Here is a 23172-nt window from a genome sequence, read left to right as displayed (position 1 = left end):
ATTCACTCTTACATCCTTAGCCATTGCCGCAAGTGTAGCAGTGTGAAAGGGTAACTGGACCACACAATTCCATATATTGGAACCACACCTCTTTCAAGTATTGGGCTTTCTGGGTACTTGATGCCATAGTTGGTCAATAGACCATAGTTAGATTCATGATCCATTTGAGACATTCTAATAATCTTGCCCACCAAAAAAGAAGAAACCAATGCTTGGTCCTTGCTCAGGGAGAGAGACAGATTTATACACAATACATTCTGGTTAATCAACATATTATGTCAATATTATAGAGGCAGAAGCTCTTGTGAAAGGTGATTGTAGGAGGCTTTAAAGTGATAGTGGATTTAAACATCAAGGTATATGGCTTTTTTCTCTGGTAGAAAATGGGAGAAAGGCACTACAGGAAGAGGAACTGTTTATGTAGAGGTGAAAGTATTCAGGAAGTGGTTGGAACAAGTCAGGATCTGTGAGACATATATTGGGAAAGGAGTTTGTCGGAAGGCATGGGGAATGAGGAATAACTGTATTCAGAAAAATCAGATGGTAAAGAAGGTGATGTAAGATCATAACTGTGACCTATAAGTGACAAGCACCATCCCAACACGGCATCTTTGTGTACAGCAGGCCAGTTTCCATAACTCTCACAGGTGATGCTTGATTTCTAGAAATTAGAGTATTCTCTTGAAACTGAATTGGAGAGAGGGAGCATAATCAGACTTTGAAAATACTGGCAAAGGAATAGTGATTCCTAAAGAGATCATCTCCATCATCTCCAAGACCATGTTCTTTTCCATCCACAATTCTAAACCTGATGAATGTGGGGCTGGAATGGTAAGGGAAGCCCAAATGTGGCTCCTTGCTCCTCATTTCCTTCCGGATACAATGCTCTCTTTTGTGTCCGCTGCTTATTTCAGATGCCACAGGAAGCAGCTCTGCTTTGCGGTCGAGAAAGGGAGGTTGAAACCAACCCTTGAAGGGAAGCCTCAGAAGCTGGGGCTTGAGATGTGCTTGCCGCCCGTGCTCCGCTTGCCACAGGATGCCACAATGGTGGGGAGTTCTCTGAGGGGTTTGTGGGCAGCTTGTTCATTCTCATTAATTAGGAAATTGGGTTGTTGAGTATAAATTGGAGAGTTAGAAAGGCCTTCATTTAAAGCTGAGGAAATGAAGCGTGGGAGGTTAGATGAGAGATAGGCCTTTTACACCAAATTGCAGTGGTTTACTTGCTTTTGCTCTGGGGGGCCACATTAACTTCAGCACCGAAGCTAGTCCCTCGGGAGGCTGTTAAGTGTTCTTCTGGATGGATAGGTTCATTTTGCAAGATTTCCTGTATGAGCATGATTCTGAGTAATTATATAAGTAACCTTATTGATTACAAGTCTTTTTTTTTTCCCCTCATCCCTGAAAAAATGCCCACTTGATTTTTTTTTCTTTAAGATGTTCTTAATTCTTCTAGAAACAAATTTAAAATCCAGTTGCTTTGATATATAAACCAAGTTTATCAGCTTGTGGATAATACACAATAAACTTTAATAACATCCTCACTCACTCCTATATTCCCAGTCTCTAGTCCCACTCTTTAAGCAGTCCTTTTTGTTTTCGTTGTTTGTTTTGACACTCTGAGGTTATATTCTTTATTTTTTTTTCAATTACAGTTGATGTACAATATTGTATTAGTTCCAGTGATTAGACATATACCGTATTTTCCAGCGTATAAGACGACTTTTGAAACGAAAAAAAGTCAACCCAAAAAAGTATAAGATGACCCCCTAATTTTACAGTTAAAACATAGGTTTAGGCCTATATTCGCCTATTTTCAGGATATACTCGGCGTATAAGACGACCCCCGATTTTCGGTTGACTTTTTTTCGTTTCAAAAGTCGTCTTATACACCGGAAAATATGGTAACTCACTCTGATAAATTTAGTACCCATCTGATACCATCCATAGTTATTATAATATTATTGACCGTATTTCCTAAGCTATAGTTATATCCCCATGACTATTCTGTAACTGTCAATTTGTACTTCCTTTTTTCTTTTCTTTTTTGGTCAATCCCTCTATCCCTCTACCCATTTCCCCACCTTCCCCCACAGCTGTCAGCCTGCTATCTATGAGTCTGTCTCTATTTTGCTCGTTAGTTTATTTTGGTCATTAGATGCACCATATCAGTGAAACCATATGGAACTTGTCTAACTCTGACTGGCTTATTTCACTTAGCATAATGCTCTGCAGATCCATCCATACAGTTCTTTAAAATTTTGGATATAAATGTCTCATTTGAGGATATGTTCTCCCATTTTGTCTTTTCATTTTGTTGATGGTTTCCTTTGCTATGCAAAAACTCTTTAGTTTGATGTAGTCCCATTCATTAATTAAGTTAAGTTTTTGTTGTTTCCCTTTTCCAAGGAGATATGTAAGAAAAATATTTCTAGAGTGATCTTTCCAACATGCAAATCTGATAATGTTACTACTGCCTGTTAAAATTCTCCAAAGACTTCTTATGGCATCAGGATAAAGTTATACCACTTGGCATGATGTATGAGTTACACCAAGCTTCATCTGTCACTACTCCCCAACTCCCCACTCTGCTCTTCAGGCAGCTGGGAGCTCCTGCAGCCTTCCAGGAATTCCCCATTCTGCTTCTAGACCCTAGCACAGGTGTGTGTGTGTGTGTGTGGGGGGGGGGTGCGGGGAAGAGGCAGTTCCTCAGTTTGGGGGTAAAATTTCATGCAGATCTTATATCTCTGTGTGAAGTGTCTTTTAAAGGAAAAGAACAACATTTTGGGCATTCTTCCTGAGGGTTAACAGGAGACCTTCGCTATCTGCTCCCTCTCAACAAGTTTTGGGATTAACAGAGCAGACAATCTCCCTGTAAGGTCTATGATGTTATTTTGCTCTTCTCAAGCAAAGCATAAAGAGGGATTATGGAACATTGCTTTAGGAATCTGTTTGGTTTATTTTTTTATTTTCTTTGTCTAAATTAGTGGTCCTTACTCTTAAGTGGACAACAGATGCCTATTTATTTATTTATTTATTTATTTATTTATTTATTTTAAATTTATTTTTATTTTATTTATTTTATTTCTTTATTATTTTTTATTTTTATTTATTTTTTTAATTAATTTTTATATGTGTACATATACCATGCCTCCCCCCCCCCCCAATACATGCCCTCCCTCCCCAGAATTTTGTGTCCATTGGTTGTACTTATATGCATGTATACAAGTCTTTCGGTTGATCTCTTATCTACCCCAGATCTCCCTACCCTCCCGCTGTAATTTGACATTCTGCTTGTTGCTTTACTGTCTCTATATCTATCTTTTGGTTCTTCAGTTTATAATGTTCTTTATCATCCATAAATGAGTTAGGTCATGTGGTGTTTCTCTTTCATTGACTGGTTTATTTCACTCAGCATGATGTTCTCCAATTCCATCCAGGTTGCTGCAAATGATGAGAATTTCTTCTTTTTTATGGCAGCATAATATTCCATTGTGTAGATGTACCATTAGAATGTGAATGGACATCATATTTTCTCCTCTTCTACTTAGTTACCTCTCACAAAGTATAAACATGGATTTAAGGGAAGGAGTTTACCCCCTTAATAGCCTGATGATCTTAATGTTATACTTCTGGTAGCTAAAATATATAAAGTAAATAATTAAAAGTGGAAAATAATTTTCCTTCAAGTTTTAGGGGAGGCACATTTTGAAAGTCTCCACTTCCATCTCCCTTATTCATTCTTAGGAAGAAGGTATCAGAATGTGCACTATAACTATTGCTGGTGGAAATGATGAACTTTCATGAGTCACAAGGAAAGCATTCCAGGGACATAAGAGGATAAGGTGTAGTGATGAGATTTATTGTACAAGCAAAATCAAAGGACTGTCCAAGGGTTCAGCTCTGCCCCACTGTGAAAGAAGTCCAGCCTGGTCCTCACCAAGGCCAGTGTCCAGAAATTTGATGCCATTTGTTCATAGTCTTTTGAGAGGCTAGAGTTTAAAGTGGAGAATGGAAAGAACAGAGGCTAACGTGGTAGCTTAGAGCCAGCTTCTGAAACTCCTGATTGTGCACTAGGAAGGGTAGACTGTATCGAACTGGAGATGGGAAGTCACCTGAGGACTGTGGCCAGGGGAGAGTATGACTGCTTTTCATTTTAGAAATAGCTCAGGAAGGGAGAGGGTGGATGGAGGATAGGGGACTGTCAGAATAGCAACAGGGGGCTATCTGAGAAACTGTTGGAGTAGAAAAGAAAAAAAAAAAGAATGAGAGTGGGGATCCTGGAAAAGGGATTAACTGGAAAGCTGCTTGAGAGGTGAAAACTGATTGGATGTGGAAGATGAGGGAGATGGAAGACTTGACAGGTGGATTATAATGATACCAGAGTGAGCAGAACAAGGTTTAGTGTAGCAATAATGACTTGCTCTTTAAGCTTGTTGAATTTGAGCTGATTACATGTAAGGATATCCCCTAAATAGATGGAAATAGGGGTCTTGAGCTCAGAGAGAGGAAATGGCTAAAGCAGGAGATTGGGGATTCACCAGCGGAGCCTGAGGAGTCAGCAAGAATGTCCAAGAAGAGTCTGTGTGTAGAGAGAGGGAGACGCAAATGGAGCACCTCACACTTCCCTTTTATTCCCTAGAGTTTTTAAATATTAAATGTTGTCTGCTTTTTAAATATTAAATGTTGTCAAGGATGTGGATTTGGGAAACATTTTATCTTAATGAGAAACCTATTCAAAAGTAAGTTTAAAAAAATATTTAAATTCCTCTCCATCCCTCTCCTTTCCTTTCTGTAAAAAAAAAAAAAAAATCAATAAATATATATTTTTTAAAAGATTTATTTTATAATTTAGTGGAGCAAAAATGTAAGATTTTAAACTATTATCAAAAAGCTCAGTTCAGTTAGCAAACATTTAATGATCACTAAGTATTTATCAGAACTGTGTTAGGTATTAAGGACACAAATATCATTAATAAAATAACAATAATAGTAGTAGCTAAAACTTGCTGAGTGCTCAGCAGGTGCTAGGAACTTTGCTAAGTATTGGACCTATACCATCTCATTTACTCCTCTCAACCCTGTGAGGGATGTAAGTACTAGTTTCATTCTAGAGATGGGGAAGTTTAGGCTCAGAGAGGTGACATGATTTTCCTAAGGCCATAGACCCAGTGGATTACAGAACTGGGATTCACATGTAGTTCCTATCTGATGCCACTGTTCCCATTCTTCACTACCACAGCACTGCCCTGGATGATTTATAGCCTACATCAGTGGTCAGCAAACTCATTAGTCAACAGAGCCAAATATCAACAGTACAACAATTGAAATTTCTTTTGAGAGCCGAAAACCAACTTCTGTGCATGAGTCACAAAGTTTCAATCGCACTGTATGTGCACATCTGACCGTGGTATTTTGTGGAAGAGCCACACTCAAGAGCCAAAGAGCCACATGTGTCTCCGGCGCTGCAGTTTGCCAATCACTGGCCTACATCATGTCCATAAATTCTCAAGATGGGCTTCAGGCATTTTGACTTGAAAATCTCCAACCTGTGATGTCTAATGTTCACCCTTGAGATTAACCTGACAAATTGTCCTCAACTAGCAACCAGGGTAACCTTTTTCCCCCTCTGAATCTGAAGTTTTGGTATCAAATAGCCCTTTGTCGGGGTGTAGTATCTTGTTTCTTCCATGTTACATAATGCAACATATATGAAGTAGATCAGGATATAGATCATTTACAACTTTCTGGTATGGTTCCTGAATGTTCCTCTCTTATTTCTTCAAGTGGAAAAAGTGTGCATTATATTTTAAATCTTCTTTATGCACTCTAGGCAATACTTAAACATTTAACTCTTAGCAATTTGTGTTTTTAATGGAATAGGGCTTTCCTTTTGGGTCATTTTCATAGAGTAACTTTGGTTGTTCAAACACACTCTGAAATACATTTGGGATTATGGTTTCTACACATGTAAGCCTAAGGCCAAAGTATGAGTAACACATGATATTTTGTTACATTTCGTGAACAAACCACTGTTTTGTGGTATAATACAAAACACAGCTAAGTAGTTTAGATCGCTATCAGACATTACAAGGTTAGATTTTCAATTTATGTGATTACTCAAGCTCATTAAAAAGTCTGTTCTCTAGCTCCAGGGAATGTGGGCCTAAAAACTTTTTTTCCTTGTGAAAAAATGGTATATTTTTAGCCCATTTATTATGTTTTCAGTTTATCTCAATTATACTCCTTTGTACTTTTAGTATAATAGTTGAATTCACAAATAAACTTATAAGGCCTTTGTAACAACAAGCCAAAAAGATTTAAAAAAATTAATAAAATACATTATTTTTATTTATTAACTTAATAAATAAATAAAATTTTTTATTTATTAACATTCCATCTTCAGAATGTCACAGACCTTCTATCGATAAAGCCACTATTACACATTATTCTTCTTATATCATACCAATTGTGAAGTGGTAGAAAAGCTGTAAGTTCTAGTTCTGGCTCCAATGGACCCAAGAAAGCCAGTTTGACTTTCCAATATTTTGGTTTCTTCACTTAGCAAATGGGTCTAGTATCATGCACTCTGCAATGTGAATGTTCTTTTGAGGTATGTAAGGAATCACATGAGCTTTGAAATTACCTCTATGTAGGGTCAATATTCTCTTGCTGGCTCTGTGATCTTGAATGAATTATCTAATCTCTGAGCCTCAGTTTTCTGTGTCTACTTGATAGCATGATAGGATCATTGTGGAGATTAAGTTAGATAAAGTATTTAAGTGCCAGAGAACAGGATGGACTGTAGGGTAATTTATCATAGCATGTTATATTCTTTCCCTTCTTCCTTACAAGTTTTCTTTCTATCTATCTATCTATCTATCTATCTATCTATCTATCTATCTATCTATCATCTATATCATCTATCATCTACCTATCTATCTATCTATCTATCTATATCTATCATCTATCTATCATCTATCTATCATCTATCTATCTATCTATCTATCTATCTATCTATCTTTAAATATGTGTGTGTGTATACATGTGTGTACAGGGGTGGCAAAAGTATTGATAGGTTTATAGTTGTAAATACACAAAACAAAATTTATAATTGAATTGTATAACTTATTTGTATTATGTAAACCTACTTTTGGCCATCCCTGTAGTAGATATACACACATATCTTTTATATACTTTCTTAATTTTATATTATTCATATGTGAATATTTCTAAAATTGTACTTAAACCCTTAAACAACATGAAAGCAACAACTGTGAATTGTGATTATATATCTGATACTTGATGAATTAGGCCTAATTTGTTCTAGCACATTTACTAAGCTTTTGCTATAAATAATACATTGGATTAACCAATGAAAATTGACCTCTTTATGAATTATTGGTAAGTTTTGTTTTATGTTGGTTTGTTTGTGTTTTAAAAATAGTAAAATTTTTATTAAAAACTAGAGACCCAGTACATGAATTCTTGCACTGGTGGGTCCCTTGGCCTGGCATGTGGGGATGGGGCCAAAACTGTCTCTGTGACATCCCCCATGGGATCCTGGATTGTGAGAGGGCAGTTCTTTGGTGATGCACCCCGGAATCAGGCTCTCTCCTCTCTGGTTCTGGGTGCATCACCCAAGAACTGCCACTGCCAAGAGATGGCAGCTCAGCATCTCCTCTGTTGAGCATCTGCCCCCTGGTGGTCAGTGTGCATCATAACTACTGGCCGGTTAGCCAGTTGCTTAGGCTTTTTATATAGACTAGAGGCAGGTGTACGAAATTCATGCATGGGGGACGGGAGTGTCCTTCAGCCCAGCCTGCACCCTCTCCAATCTGGGACCTCTCGAGGGATATCCAATTTCCCATAAATGGGCAGTTGGATATCCTTTCACAATCCAGGATTGCTGGTTCCCAACCACTCAACTGCCTCTGTATAATTGCCCCTAACAGCTTCTGCCTGCCAGCATGATCATCTCATAGCCACTCTCCTGCCAGCCTGATCGATGCCTAACTGCTCCTCTGCCAGCCTGATAGCCCCTAACTGCCCTCCCCTGCAGGCCTGGTCACTCTTAACTTCCCTCCCTGCAGGCCTGGTCCCCCACAACTGTCCTCCCTGCTGCCCTGGTTCCCTCCAACAGTCCTTCCTTGCAGGCCTGGTCCCCTCAACTGCCCTCCCCTGCTGGCCTGGTCTCCCCCAACTGCCCTCCCCTGCGGGCCTAGGTCCCCCCCAACCGCCCTCCCTTGCTGACCTGGTCTGCCCCAACTGCCCTCCTCTGCTGGTCTGGTCACCTCTAACTGCCCACAACTGCTCTCCCCTGCATGCCATCTTGTGGCAGCCATCTTGAGTCCACATGGGAGCAGCCATCTTTGACCACATGGGGGCTGCTATCTTGTGTCTTGGACTGACAGTCAATTTGCATATTACTATTTTATTAGATAGGATAGTAAATATGATTGCATTGTTGGTAATATAAAGACCATTTCTTTGGTTTAAAATAGAAACACTGACCATATTGTAAAAACTGAAACATTGTCTGTAGAGGCTGTCCTTCTGCAGAGCAGAAGGAGCAGCAGGATTTTGCTCTGAAAAACACATGCATGAAAGAAATATTTAGGTAGTGTTGAGTCTTAAATAGATACATGTTCTTTGAAATACTCTGACCTGTAATTGTGGGATAATCATTTAAATCTGGCTGTTATTTGCAATCCCTTTATCTTAATTCTTGCAAACCTTTTCTCTTCTTGCTTTGACCATTAGGAAGCTTAAGACTGAATGTGTGATCCAGTTAGTTTTCATGGCCCTTAAATTTATAATTTATTTTTTATTAGTGATATCATAAAAACTGTTGATTAAATGGAAATGTTAATAAGACAAACAAACAAATAAGAAAAAAATCTAGTAAGGCTTTTGTTAGAAGAGAGCTTGTTCCCAGATGAGCCAGACAGTTGACTTGTAATGGGGTAAGAAAAACGTGGGTCAACTTACACCTCATCTGCTCTCTTATGGAAAATGCATTTGTTTTGGCAAACTCCAAGTTGAGTGATTGGAAATGGGTTATTCTTAGAAGAGACCAGCAAATCCCCATAATTCTGGACTGCCCTTGGGATCAGAGTGCTGGTTTGAACAATAATCCTGAAATTTTTTTTAACAGTTTATTAAGTGTTGCTCCACTTTGGGCCAAGGGGGCTTATTCGTGCTTAAGACTTCAAATTCCATCATGAACTTCGTACTGCCCCGTGTCAGTTTAAGATTAATTATGGCAATTCTTGAAGCACCTGAGTGTGAGTCAGAGTTTTTTCTAGGTCCACACTCCTCCTCCGATCCGGAACCCAAGACTGGGGTGGCTGGGGAGGGCTTGGGATCTGGGGAAGGATATGCATTTTAGATATTTACCTGAGCACGCACGCGGGTACCGTCCAATGCCTTGACCTCCCATTGCTAATAGCTCCGGTGGGCACCCCCATGTACTTTCACTGCATATTTCCTGGCTCTCTAAAACATTTTTATAGTTAGGGAACATCAAATATAGTTTAAAAACAACAGCAACTTCAGAATGACCATTTGCCTCAAGGTATAACTCCTTTTGTACCATCAAAAATGAAAAGGTTATGAATCTGTAAATAATCAGTCATTCCCTTATTTGTATAAAACAAGTTAACATAGCTTATCCATAAATTCAGTTTCTTTAGAGTACCATTTATCTCCATGCTATATCATGATGGTTAATAATGACTTATTAAACAGAATACCTTAGGAAATTTTCCATTTTACTTATTTATTTATTTATTTACTTACTTACTTACTAACTATAGGCCTGGTGCAGGAAATCGTGAATGGGGGGGCGGGGGGGGGGTGTCCCTCAGTCTAGCCTGAACTCTCTCCAATCTGGGAACCCTTGGGAGATGTCTGACTGCCAGTTTAGGCTCCGTTGCTGAAAAATGGGGCCTAAACCGTCAGTCAGACCATCCCTCCTCTTGCAATCCAGGACCACTGGCTCCTAACTGCTTGCCTGCCTGCCGGCCTGATCACTGCCAAACTGCTCTCCTGCTGGCCTGATGGCCCCCAACTGCCCTCCCCTGCCAGCCTGATTGCCCACAACTGCCCTCCCATGCTGGCCTAATCACCCCTAACCATCTCTGCCTCGGCCCCCACCACCATGGCTTTGTCTGGAAGGAAGTTGGATATCTGGATCCAGTCACATTAACATATTACCCTTTTATTATTAGTGCAGATTTAAAAAAATCTTTATTGTTGAAAGTATTGCATAGATCCTCCTTTATCCCCTATTAACCTCTTTCAGTGAAATTTTCCATTTTAGATCGCAGTGGTGACATGTAATTGAGAGAGGACCAAAACATACTGGATGTTCTCTTGCAAACTTTAAGAAATTGAATTATTGGATCTGAATGAGTGTTGGTTTTATTTTAAATCCAATGTTTTTCCTATATCACAGGTACCCATTATTTTTCTTGGAGCAATAATTCTATGAGGAACAATGTCACAAGATACATGGAGTTATATAGTAGAATTGCACAGTGGAAGTAGTAATAGTGATAGTAATAGTACTACTAGTAGTAACAAACCTACATTTTTTGAGTATCTGCCAAGATTTTTTTCTAAGTACATTATATGTATTATCTCATACTCCAAGAAAACAAATATTATTATCTCAATTTTATAACCCTCTAAATACAGACATTTTTATTTTCTTTACAAGTGAGGAAACTAAGGCACAGACAGGGTAAGGCACTTGTCCAAGATCACACAGCTATAAAGTAGTGAAACTGGGCAGCTGACATGCAGAACTGTTGTTTTAACCAGTATCACAGAATTGCCTCTTTAGAGATCTTTTGTTGTTAATGTTTTATAAATTTATATTACATTATAAGATTGCTAGAAGCTTAGATTAACCCCCTTTTTATAATACGGCAATGGTTTGTAGCAGCATCCCATTGATGCTATTATAATGATTATTATGGTCATAATGTGCTATGAACTTTAACTCTATGTGCTTAATAGCTAACATTCATGAAATAAAAATATCTGGTTAAATGTGTAGTCACCAAGTGCACACCACTCAGAATGAAATGCCACTTGAAACTTACAGCTCCCCTCAGAGTGCAAAGTGGGAAAGGGGGGGTCACGCCCCACTCTTACTGAAGACTCTTTTTATTACGTTCCTTATGATCCTTATGTTCCAGATAGGCAGCTGAGACTTTAGAGAAGTTAAATACTTGCTCACAGCCTGCAGCTGTTTAGAGGGAGAATGGGGCTTTGAACTGAGACAGTCATGCTCCAGAGCCCTTACCCAACCACCACACAAGCAGGAAAAATCAGGACATGTGTGTATTATACTTTTATTTTTCCTTGCTTGGATTGCCCGATAGTACTGATGCTTTTGTTTTACTTATGAGAAGCAGCATGGTATCGGGATTCTGAGGATGGGATCTGGAGTCAGCCTGTTTAGACTGGAATACCATCTCTATCCCTTGGTGGCTGTGAAAACTTGGGAAAGTTACCTGAACTCTCTGTGCTTTGGGTTCCTGATCATTAAAACGGAAATAATCATATTCCATTATATTACTGTGAAGATTAAATGAGAAAAAAAGTATCGGAAGCTTTTAGTATAGTTCTTGGCAAATGGTTGGTGGCATTCACATAAGATTAGCTCACATGATTAGGTTATTCAAATAAAACTACATTTGCATTTCCCAAGTATACTTTGAATTTTAAAGTCACAGATTAAATCCTGGGAGCCAAATTCAAATAGTACTCCTGTCAACCATACCAGACTCCCTCTGGAAGTCTGTGTGTGAGGCTTCCTACACTGAAAGTCAGGGCTTAGAGGGAACACACTGAATGGCTGGAGTAGCTAGAGGGGACTCTGGGTAGAAATGCCAGGATGATCCACATTGCTACATTTATTTGAGGCACTTGGCCATTGGTTAGGCGGTTTATTCTCTAGTCATATGGGGAGTCAGAATTCACTTAGCTCCCACACTTGGGATAAATGGGGAAGTGATAAGAGAGACAAAGAGCATACACAATGACTTCTTAGCACTGTATCTTCCTCATCTTAGATTCTTTTATTCTCGGAAGGTAAGCCAACTGCCATAGTCTTTCTGCAAGGGCCAGCATGCACATTTGCTGTTCCCTCCCAGTCTTACCACACACTCAGTCTTTCTAAGTAACACAGAAGTGAATGCTATGGGTAGAGTTTTGATTTTATTCATTTTAAGTTGTTTTTGTTTGTTTTTTAATGTCTTACTTATGCTAATTCATATGCCCAAGATTTTTATGGTTCCTCTCTCTGAAAGCCTGTATTTTCCTTCAGGGACTAAGTCTAGGAAGAGGGGATGAAAAGATAAATTAAAAAAAAAACAAAACAAAACATACACAAACCTAAGACTGTTTGTTTCAAAACTCATCCCTTTATCCAGTTGACACTGATGGATCTTCATTCTTTTTTTTTTTTTTTTTTTGCTTTATTTTGATTTTGTTGAGTTCTGCATTCAAGAAGATGACATCTTCCTGTATGGCTACTACCTGCTTCCCTAGTCTATTCTGTACATGGGGGTTCAGAGGACATTATAGATGCTCCGCTAAAGAAAGGTGCTGTTTTACATTAGTTTGAAAAGCACTGCTTATATAGCATAATCAGGCTTCTATTCTCTTAGACAGCACATAGCCTTTGCGAACCCTGTGTACATGTCAGTCTCCAAGCGATGGGCAGAAACTGTGCTTATTTAACGATTGCATCTTTATTTCTTGCAACATCTTGCAGTTAGTGTTTAAGGGCCCTACTTTGGGAAATGTTAATTTATATGGTCAGTCATCTTTATAATGGAAGTAGGGAAAAGTGCCACAGTTTAATGGTAATTATGGTTTTAATTTTAAAATGTTAAATAGATGCCATACCACAGCTTATTAAAAAAATGAAAATCCCGAATTTGGAACTTACTATAGTGTTTTTCCTCTTTTATCCAACTTCAGAAAAAGAGGAGAATGACAAAAAAGGAATTTATTTAAAAACACACTAATTCTATAATGAATCATAAATCAAGGCTAAAGTTCAAGTGATTTGCACAAGATCCAGGAGCTAGTGAATGATGGACTAGGAATACAAACTTAGTTACCCTCAGAGAAAAAGAAAAATATTTCAGGACTAAGTAATACATTTCAAGTAGATAGTGGTCCATGTAAGGAACTGTGAGATTAAAAAAACGAATATCCTGAATTTGGAACTTACTATTTGGAAAAACTATAGTGTTTTTCCTCTTTTATCCAACGTAATAAAAAGAGTCTTCAGTAGGAGTGGGGCGTGACCCCCCCTTTCCCACTTTGCACTCTGAGGGGAGCTGTAAGTTTCAAGTGGCATTTCATTCTGAGTGGTGTGCACTTGGTGACTACACATTTAACCAGATATTTTTATTTCATGAATGTTGGTTGTCATGGCAAAGTCTAGTTTTCCCATTTACATATAAATGAACCCAGATATTAAATAAATGTTTCCACTTCAAATATGCAAAGGATATCTTTAGTGGATTAAAGGTCAGAAATAATTATGGCTTTTTCATATCATGCTGTAAGGCAAATGAATTATATATATTTTTTGTAACATGCTTTATTTTTCAAAATTTTTTCCCTTCTTGCTTGGTGTTTAGAAAAAAATATCTAAGACATTTGCCTCTACTTTCACTATTTTGAAGAAATCATTCCTAAAGTCTGGAATTATATCTTTAAAAGATGGACAAATGTCATTTTGATGTCTGACAAATACCTTTGTCACAGGGGGTATTAATGAATACCCTTAGATGATCAGGTTAGATGAAAGCATTGGGAAGTCAAATGTCATGGGCTTTGAATAAGATCTTCCCTAAGGCTTCTATCAAGCGGAAGCTTTATTCTTAGATGCTATCTGAAGTTTGCCAGTGAAATGTGTGCTTTTGACATATTATTAAAAGAAGTTTTGATTATAACAGTAAAAGAGCTCAGTTGTTCAGTAAAATTCTGATATAAATTCAACTGGTTAGATTTCTGTTTTTTAAATTATTATTATTAACAGACCTATTTTTTTAAACCTAGTTTTAAATCTTAGAAGACTTAAGTCAAACATCTCAGAAATCCCATATCCTTTACACTTTGCTCATAAATTGACCCTAAATATTGAAAACCAATAACTACATACATATTTTTCAGTGAAGAACTATAACTATATATTTTTTTTCATGGTTTCAATGTCATGCCCCCTGTGCTACTAAAAAAAAAAAAAAAGTAAATTCTTATTTTTTACATTGTATCAATTGTTCAAAATTGTAAAAGTAAATTCTTATTTCTTACATTGTATCAATTGTTCAAAATTGTGTCTTCAGGTTTTTCATATTCTTTCCATTAAACTTTCTCAATTTAGATTTTTCTTTCTTGTTTTAGTTGCTGTTCTTTTATTGATATATACTTGAGAGAAAAAATACATTTTTACTTTGCTCCTTTATCACATTGAATCTCTTGTAATCTTTTTCCAAAAGGCATTGTTTCTGGAGATTTCCACTGATTTTGAATGATTGTTCTCTAGGCTTGTTACAAAGCTAACATCTTGAGAACTATTTTCAAAGAACTCTTGAGCTTATTCAACATTAGGTACCCCTTATGTATTTCTTTTTTGGTCTTGTTATTCCTATTTTGTTGAAGTACTACTTGACATCTCTACTTGGATGTCTAATAAACATCTCAAATTTAGTTGACCTTCCTACTGGACCTGCTATAGCCATGGTATTCCTTATCTTTGTGAAGGACCACTCCATCCTTCCCATGGAGTCAAATATCTAGACACTACACTTGATTCTTTCTCTCTCAGTCCACATCTCATTCAACAGGCAATGTAGATTTATTGCCAAAATATATAGGAATCTAACCAGACCTCTGCTATAACTATGTGCATAATTGCAGTAGTAGCTATACTGGCTCAGAACTATATATGACCAGATGACTTGGTTGAAATTACCAAACTGGAACACTTGAGAGGCTGCAGCCAGGCTAATAGAATGTCTTGTTACATTTTTTAACATGAAATTTTTACCCCCCTCAAAGACCCTGATGGCATTTGGTAGCTTTTTTCAAATAACTTAGGGACTGTCAAATAGATGGAAATAGTAAGAAGTAAGGTATGGAATTTATATGCTATATTGTTTATATAGCAATTTACAGTTTATAAAACACTTTATAGAATTATCTCATTTGATCTTCATAAATGTTCTAGGTGATGAAGAAATTGAGGCTCAGAATGTCACTGATTTGACCTCATCTTGTTAAAGGTGATGACATCAGAATTTAAATCTGATTTTTCTGTTTCTACTTCTATACTTTTCTGTCTCTGCTCTCTGTCTTCTAGGAGGCATTATTAGAAATTTAGAAACAGCAATTCTTATTGAACAAAAATGGACACTCTCATGATTAGAGGTATCCAAATTAGAATGTGTCCAAGAGATGGCAGGTTTTCTATCAGTGGTACTGTTAGAGGCTGATATTCCTTCTCTTAGCTCCCTTCTCGCCCAGCCCCCAACCCCTGCCAGTGAATTCTTTTTTTCTTTTTTCTTTTCCAGTTGGGTGTTTTTTACTTTTCTGTATTTCAAATCTTGGACTTGATTCTTGTGATCCTCTAATCTGCTATTGGATCTCTGTATAATATTTTTTTTTATTACAATCAGTGTATGCTTAATTTCTAGTTGGTCCATTTTCATATCATTGAGAGTCTCACTAAATTTATTGGCTTTTTCTAGAAAAATTATTAAAAAACCTTATAATCATGGATTTGAACTCTATATCCAGTCGTTTGATTTCCTCCATTTCTTTCATCTGTGACCTGTTTCTTTTTCTCCACATTTTGCTGCTTCCCTCAGTTGATAGAGTGGCTTTGTGTGCTAGGTGACCTATAGGGCCCAGTAGCTCAGCCTTCCCAGTTACCTGAGATGGACACTCTTGGTGCACCCCTTCATGAGCTATGTGCACAGTCTTATAGTTAAGTCTTGATTGTTGTTGGTATCACTGGGAGGAATTGATCTCCAGGCCAATTGGCTGTGAGAATCAGCTCTGTCTACAATGGGAGAACTTCTGAGCTGGAGACACCCTTATGAGGCAAGACTTGATTCAGTGGGGCTTTGGTGCTCCCTGAGTCTGCCCTCTGAGTATGTCCCTTATGGATCTGAGGAGTTGTAATCTGGATGGTTCTACTCTGACCCTTGGGTACACTGGTTCTTGGATCTCCAAGGAGGTGCTAATTTAGCTTCTGCTTGTGGCCACCCAGCAAGAGTTACCAAGAGATCTGCAGATTCCTCTTCTTTTTTTGGGTTTTGGAGGTGCCCAAATGAGGCCCAGCTATGAAGCAATTCAAGCTGCTGTGGGGCTTTGGGCCTTCTTTTGGATGTTCTGGGTCTCTCTGACTCAGACGCAGTTTGATAGGTAAGTTTAGATTTCAAAAGACCAGGCCATTCATATGCAGAAGCCTCTGTGCACAGCTTGGATTGGGCAGAGTCTCAGGGTGGAGCAACAGCAATGGCTAACCATCAGCCCTGCCCTAAGAGACCCCTGGGTCTAGTGTCCCTTGGTAATTGCTGCAAACACCTCTGAGAGAAAGTTGCCCTTGAGATCCGCCCACTTCCAGACAGTCTAGTTTCTCCTCGTATGAGTCTGGGTCCCCAGAGTCTCACCTGGAACTAGAGTCGGGAACTTGTGTCTCCCTCCCGCTTGAAAAAGCCAGCCACATACTCAGTTGCCAGCCCTCTCCACACCCGCACCTCCAGAACTCTGCCTTTACTTCCACTGCTCCTTTGAGTCTCAGTGTGCTTTTCTCTTCCCTTCTAATTTTAGAATTTCCACTTAGCCAGCCATCCTGTGGTTCTGGATGATGTCTGTTTTGTCTTTTAGTTGTATTTTGAAAATGGTTGTGCAAGGCGACAAATTCAGGTGTTTACCTATGCTGCCATCTTGGTTTCTCTCTAGGCCAGTATACTTTAAATGAAAGATAAAAATTATTTCCTGACAAATATGGAAAATATATTCTGCATTTAACATTGCCAAATGACTTCTATAAATTCACTTTTCATTCGGACCCTTTAAACTTTACTTCATATTAAACCATTTCTGACCATTTTATTTATTGTTTTTGTGTTTGCTAATCTTTATACATTAGTTACAAGTGGACTTTTCATCATGTTTATGTTTTTCATTATGAAATTTTTAACATATGAGGACATATTTCTATGACAAAGTTTTAACATCTGATATAAAGGGAAGATTTATTTTAATTTATGATCATACATAATGTAATTCCTACCTTTTACGTCATAGATTTTTGTTAGTCAACCAAAGCTTTTTTAAAATTACTTTCCCTCAAATTCATCTGTGATGTATCATCACCAGGCTGATGATTGGTTTTAAAGTAAACATTGGGGACTTGCTTTTTAACCTACCTCTCTGTTTTCTTTTTGGGCATAGGCTCATTTTTCAAAATATTGATATGCTTTTCTCCTTTGCCTTTCAGTAGTAGTCATGTGTTATATAGGTAATGTAGACACCTCCTAGATTTATAACTTGTCCTAGAAGGTGACTATTAGGGTATTTTGGGAAGTAACCAATCAAAGACATTTGAATGATCTTAGCACAATGTGGTATACAAATGAAAGACAGAAAGATAAAAACCCTGGATATTACAATGAGGACTGTGTAATATGGTTTTTCTTTATTGGATGATAACATTTGGTTTTAAAAAAACTGAAGCAGAAAGAAACTAGGCTTCATGTCAAGAGTGCTGATATTTCTCATTAGTAGACATATCATACTTTATATGGTGTTTCTTTGCTATATTATTTCTAATTCAGCTTTCAGAGTTGTTCACAAAAAGTTTTCATTTTTAAGTCCGACTTACCCAGAAACAATAGGATGATTTGGTGGCTTTCCTCTATAATTTACCTTTTCAATGAATGAAAAAAGCAAATTTCTACAAATTATTCCACACTGTCAAGATAGAGACATGGCCATTGCTCACTTTCCATAGTCATACAATCACAGGAATGCTGCAATAAATAAATATTTTGCTTTTGGAACAAGGCTGGCCTAGAGTTAAGTCATTGTATGTTGGAGCCAGTGCCTGGCTGACATGATGTGACTGTGCTTATCTTTCCCCAACTTTGTCTTTAGTAACATCACCTTGGTAGCTTAAAATCCATTGGTGGGACTATTTATACCATGGAAATCAACAAATACTATAAATCAGAACTTTTTCCTGAACCCAAAGAACTGGTTGGTAAATATTTACCAGCATAACAGTGATTTAAACACAATTTGTGCCACTTTGCTCCAGACATTTAATCTCTCTGAGACTAGTTCTCCATATTTGTGAAATGTGGGAAGCTAGTACTTTTTAAAAATATATATATTTTATTGATTTTTTTACAGAGATTCAGGGAGAAAGATAGAAAGTTAGAAATATCGATGAGAGAGAAACATCGATCAGCTGCCTCCTGCACACTCCCTAATGGGGATGTGCCTGCAACCCAGGTACATGCCCTTAACCGGAATCGAACCTGGGACCTTTCAGCCTGTAGGCAGACACTTCATCCATTGAGACAAAGCAGTTGGCAGAAGCTAGTACTTTTGAAAAAAAAAGTGAGATAATATAGATGACAACTCTTAAGATAGCATTTAATGAATGGCTGTACCAATATCGATGATGATAAAAATAATTATATCAAACAAATAAACCGTTAATTTACAGGACTACTTTACACACTGTTAGGTAAGTTGCAAAGGGAAATAGATTGCAAAACACTGGGAGAAACTTTATCTGTTTTTAGTCTTGGTGAGTTCTTTCCCTTGTCAGTCTTTTAACGTTTTTTTATTTAATTCTGTATCTGCCTTCACTACGTATCATATGACAAACTACTGTGTTAAGTATAGCGGAGACTATATTTTCTATTTTGCTGCCTGTTTCCTTTTGCTACTTCGGAAATAATGAGTAAACCAGTTCTAGCAGGACCAACAATTTACCATGTGCTTTTTATTCATTCTGTCTTCTGAGACATTTTTATTATATTTATTTATTCATATAATATTTATTATATATATTTATTATTATTTTATTTATTATTGTAGCAGGTTGAGGAATAAATGGGAAGCAAGAATTTGAAGATACAAAAGGAAGTCAGCCATTATAGCCCAGCAAATGCATCAGGAGGGACACTGTGAAGTGAGAGAGCTTTTCCATGTGTTTTTATTTTCTTCCTTCTTTTAAAAAAAAATTTTTTTTAAATTGATTTCAGAGACAAAGAGAGGGAAATAGAAACATTAATGATGAGAGAGAATCATTGATTGGCTCTTTCCTCCACGTCCCCCACTGGGGATCGAGCCTGCAACCTGGGCATGTGCCCTATCCCATGAATCTAAGCATGATTTCATGGTTCATGGGTCAATGCTCAACCAATGAGCCACACTGGCCAGATAATTTTTCCCCTGTCTTTTTCCTTGTAATAATCAGTGATAAAAATGGGCCAGTGTGAGTGCTCTTAGAGTCAGCTGGAGTTGCTGAGCTGCATATTGCTCTCTGGCTTGCAGCTTGAGGGGAGGAATTTCAAGGGTGGAGTGGGTGGAAGTAGCTACCTAAGGAGAAAGAAGGAGATGAGATCTCTGGGGCATTTGCCTCTAAAGCAAAGAAGTGCAGGGAAGGCTGGACTGACCAGAAAAGGCAGTTGTAGAAATCTGATGATAAAAAGAGAAGGGTGTTTCAATAACTTGAGGGGAAGGTAGCAGGCAAGAGAAAATTAGAGATGCAGGATGTGAAATCAAATAATGGAACTTCTTTAATGTAGACCATCAGGTCATCTTATTTTTAAAGCAGTGATTTCTCAGACATGTTTCATCTTATATCATGATGACCATATGTCCAAGATTTCCTAGGATAGGCCAGATTTAGGATATTTTTGTTAGATCATTGGTACCAAGTCAGGATTGGAAAATAGTTCAATAATTATTCTTATACCTCCATCTACCAACTTCTATTACCTTTATCCTGTTCCATTGAGCAGCATCATTGAGCAGCTATCCAAAGCAGAGATTCCCAAATGTGACTGTGAATCACAATCATCTGGGACAGTTGTTAAAATACTGGTTCCTGTGGTACTTTCTCCATCCCTATAGCCCACAAAATTCAGATTCTTTAGGATTTGGAAGATAATCAAATATCTGTATTTTTAAAATAAATACATGCTGTCATAAGGAGCTAGCTCATGGACAGGGTGTTGGGAACCAATAGACCAATCAATTGTATTCACATCTACTTCCAAGCTTTACGGAGTTTCTTATAATAGGGCTTCTTATATGGTGGGTCCTCTGACATATGGCAATCTTTGAATTCCTGGAATTTTATCATTAATTTTGTGAATATGGGTCCATAAGCAGTTCCCTAGGAGAGGACTATAGCTTTAATCAAGTTCTCAATGGAGTTAGTGGCCAATAAAAGTTACAAACTCATGGCTTAAGGCCAAGACTCAGACCATCCAGAAGGTGGAAGGTACTTTTTGCAATGATCTCAGACATAACTGCCCTCATGGTTGTTTTGTTGGGGGGAATGTTGTTGTTGTTTTTCTATCTCATAATAAATTACTGATCTATCAGACATTTCTTTTCTGGGTTAAAGAAGAACACACACACACACACACACACACACACACACACACACCTATAAACACTCATGATGACTTCTCTAAAACATATTTTTCAATTTTGTCAGCCAATAGCATTTAATAGTGTGTGTGTGTGTGTGTGTGTGTGTGTGTGTGTGTGTGTGTGTGTGTGTCTTGAAGGATGATATTTTGCTGGAGTGGGTGATCTGATCACTTAGTTAAGCCTCCGTATATCCTGCCCCCTTGCCCTCTACCTTTCCCTGAATATTCACCAAAACAGATTCTGGATCTGTGATCCAGTGAAATGCTGTCTGTTTTAAACCTTGGGGTTAATATTCTCCAGCTGTGTTGCCTCAGCATTAAGGAGACTTTTCCTTGACACGCATTTGTGGTTTAGGGAGCCAAGCAATAGATTGGAAACTTCGGGGCTGTGAGTTCTAACTCTGGGTCTGCCCTGACACAGCATATGACCTTGGCCAATTCATTTGATCTCATTCCAAACTCTCTGATGCTTGATAACAGGATTTTCTAAAAATCTTCCTGCCAATGAAGGCATATGGAACCACTCCTTGGTTCCACAAGGGAAGGCTACACTTCATTATCTTTCGGGCTTTTAACTCCCTTTCTCCATTTGCCCATCTCCTCATGCCAGAGACACAAGAGTCTTCCTGTGGCTGTTTTCCTAAGTCTTTCCGAGCTCTCCCAGGATTACAAGCTTTGTCTCCAAATACAGACCCCGCCAAATTAAATTGTCCAGGCTGCTTTGGAAGAGTGTGAGTTGTGTAGAACTGGACTCTGCCCTGGATTTCACCTGGCTACTGTAAATAGAAGAAAGTTAATGTTTTTTTTCCTCATTTTTCAGCTTTCTACAACATACAATTTATTGTTTTATGAGCCTCCACAAATCATTTTTATACTTCCTCTACTTTTAACATATCCTTTTAGAGAAAATGATTAAGTTGATAAATTATATTAAAAATAATACAATTCCAAGAATTTTTTCTGTAGAGAACATGCACTATTTCAGCTGTTGGACTTTGTTAGAAGATCATCTACTCAGATAAAACGTATCTTTTAAGTTTTGGGAACACACACACATATTCCAATATATAATCAAGAATTTTGTGTGATGGCAGAGGAGAAAATTATGTTTTATAAGCAACTTGTAGATTCCTGATAATTGCCAGTTCCTTATTCAAGAATAGGTTGGAGCGCTACAGTTGTGACTCTTACTAATATTTTCTTTTGCCTTCTGCCTTAAGATACTATGCCCTTTTGTACATTTATAGCCACTTTATTTTTGCTAATGATAAGTAAGGGTTCTTGGGCCAAAATACTAACAAGAGTCAGCATATGGTTCAATCCAATGGAGTTAGGAGTTATACAGTCAGGGAGAACTTTTTGTTATGTTATGAGTCCGCTGACTTGGAGTGATGCTGCTAGTTACTCTTCTGGGATGGAGAACCTTCCTTCTGCTTGGTGCCCCTTCACTCTCCTCTCAGTCTGAGGCTTCCTCATTGCTCCAGACACTTGGTGTGTTTCCCCAGTAGACCATCTTCTCCTTCCTCACAAGACCTCAATGACACAAGACCTCTTTGGTGTAATTGCCAACCTGGAAGTTATTGATAAACTAATATCTGCATATTAATCCTATGAAAAGGGAGTATTTTAAAATACTAACAGGAAGAGTTAACATTTATTATTTGCTCTGTGCTAATATCCTTTATAATACTTTACATGGAAGATTGCATTTAATCTTCATAATAATCCTGTGAGGCCTTTTACTTTTATGTACCCACCATATAGATAAAATACAGAAAAAGGATTAAGGTAATTCACCTAGACTCCCCCAATGAGTATAGGCAATCTGATTTGAGACCTTGTGCCCTCAAATAAATTGCTCCATCTATGAAAAATAGCCAGATACACTTTTTTATGTGTTTTAAAAGCTGTGATGGTTAGAACCAATCACAGGTAGACCTGCTCTATGGTTTGTGGAGAAAACAAGTAGACAGGACGCTGACTCCCCCTCCTCTCTCCTTTCTCTCCCTCTCTCTCTCTCTCTCATATACACACACCCCACACACATGTGCACACACAGATATTCTTTTATCTGTTTTTACACTGGACCTCCAAGTAATGTTTCATTTGAAGAGAGATTTTCTCTGTAAAATACAAACAAGCTTTGAAAATTACTGCTCTCTACAATCCCACTTATCACAGTACATTCTTATCTCCCCCTACCCCCATCTGGAAATGCTAATGTAACTTAGATGTTAGCTGAGGTCACCCTTGTCTCTGAGGTCACCCTGTCCTTTGAGATTTAAATAAAATGGCCTCAATCCCCCATTTCATATCTCCTGGAAGGGTCCAATGCCATGCCCCAGGTTTCTGCACATTCTCGAACAGATTCCCACGGGCAGGTTTCCTGGTAAACTCTTGACCTCCACTATGTCCTACCTCCCACAGCTGCCTTTTTCTCTGTGTTCCGTGCTGA

The 23172-nt window shown here is 38.0% G+C and overlaps 1 protein-coding gene across 2 annotated transcripts in view; it reads left to right on the top strand.

The window, feature by feature from the left end:
• Window positions 1-23172, top strand: part of SUGCT (succinyl-CoA:glutarate-CoA transferase) — a 424567-nt gene that overhangs the window by 239833 nt on the left and 161562 nt on the right. The window contains exon 13 of one of the 2 annotated variants that reach the window (XM_084896422.1): window positions 19150-19231. The exons of the other annotated variant lie outside the window; for it this stretch is intronic. Within the exon in view, the coding sequence (XP_084752548.1) occupies window positions 19150-19164 (15 nt within the window). The 3' untranslated portion in view covers window positions 19165-19231. Of the gene's footprint in view, window positions 1-19149; window positions 19232-23172 lie in introns of those variants that run through there. 2 annotated transcript variants of the gene reach the window in all.

Source organism: Pipistrellus hanaki (assembly GCF_964339955.1).
Source record: "Pipistrellus hanaki genome assembly, chromosome: 10".
NCBI lineage: Eukaryota > Metazoa > Chordata > Mammalia > Chiroptera > Vespertilionidae > Pipistrellus > Pipistrellus hanaki.
Note: the sequence above shows the minus strand (reverse complement) of the source record. Positions and strands in the feature narration are given on the sequence as shown.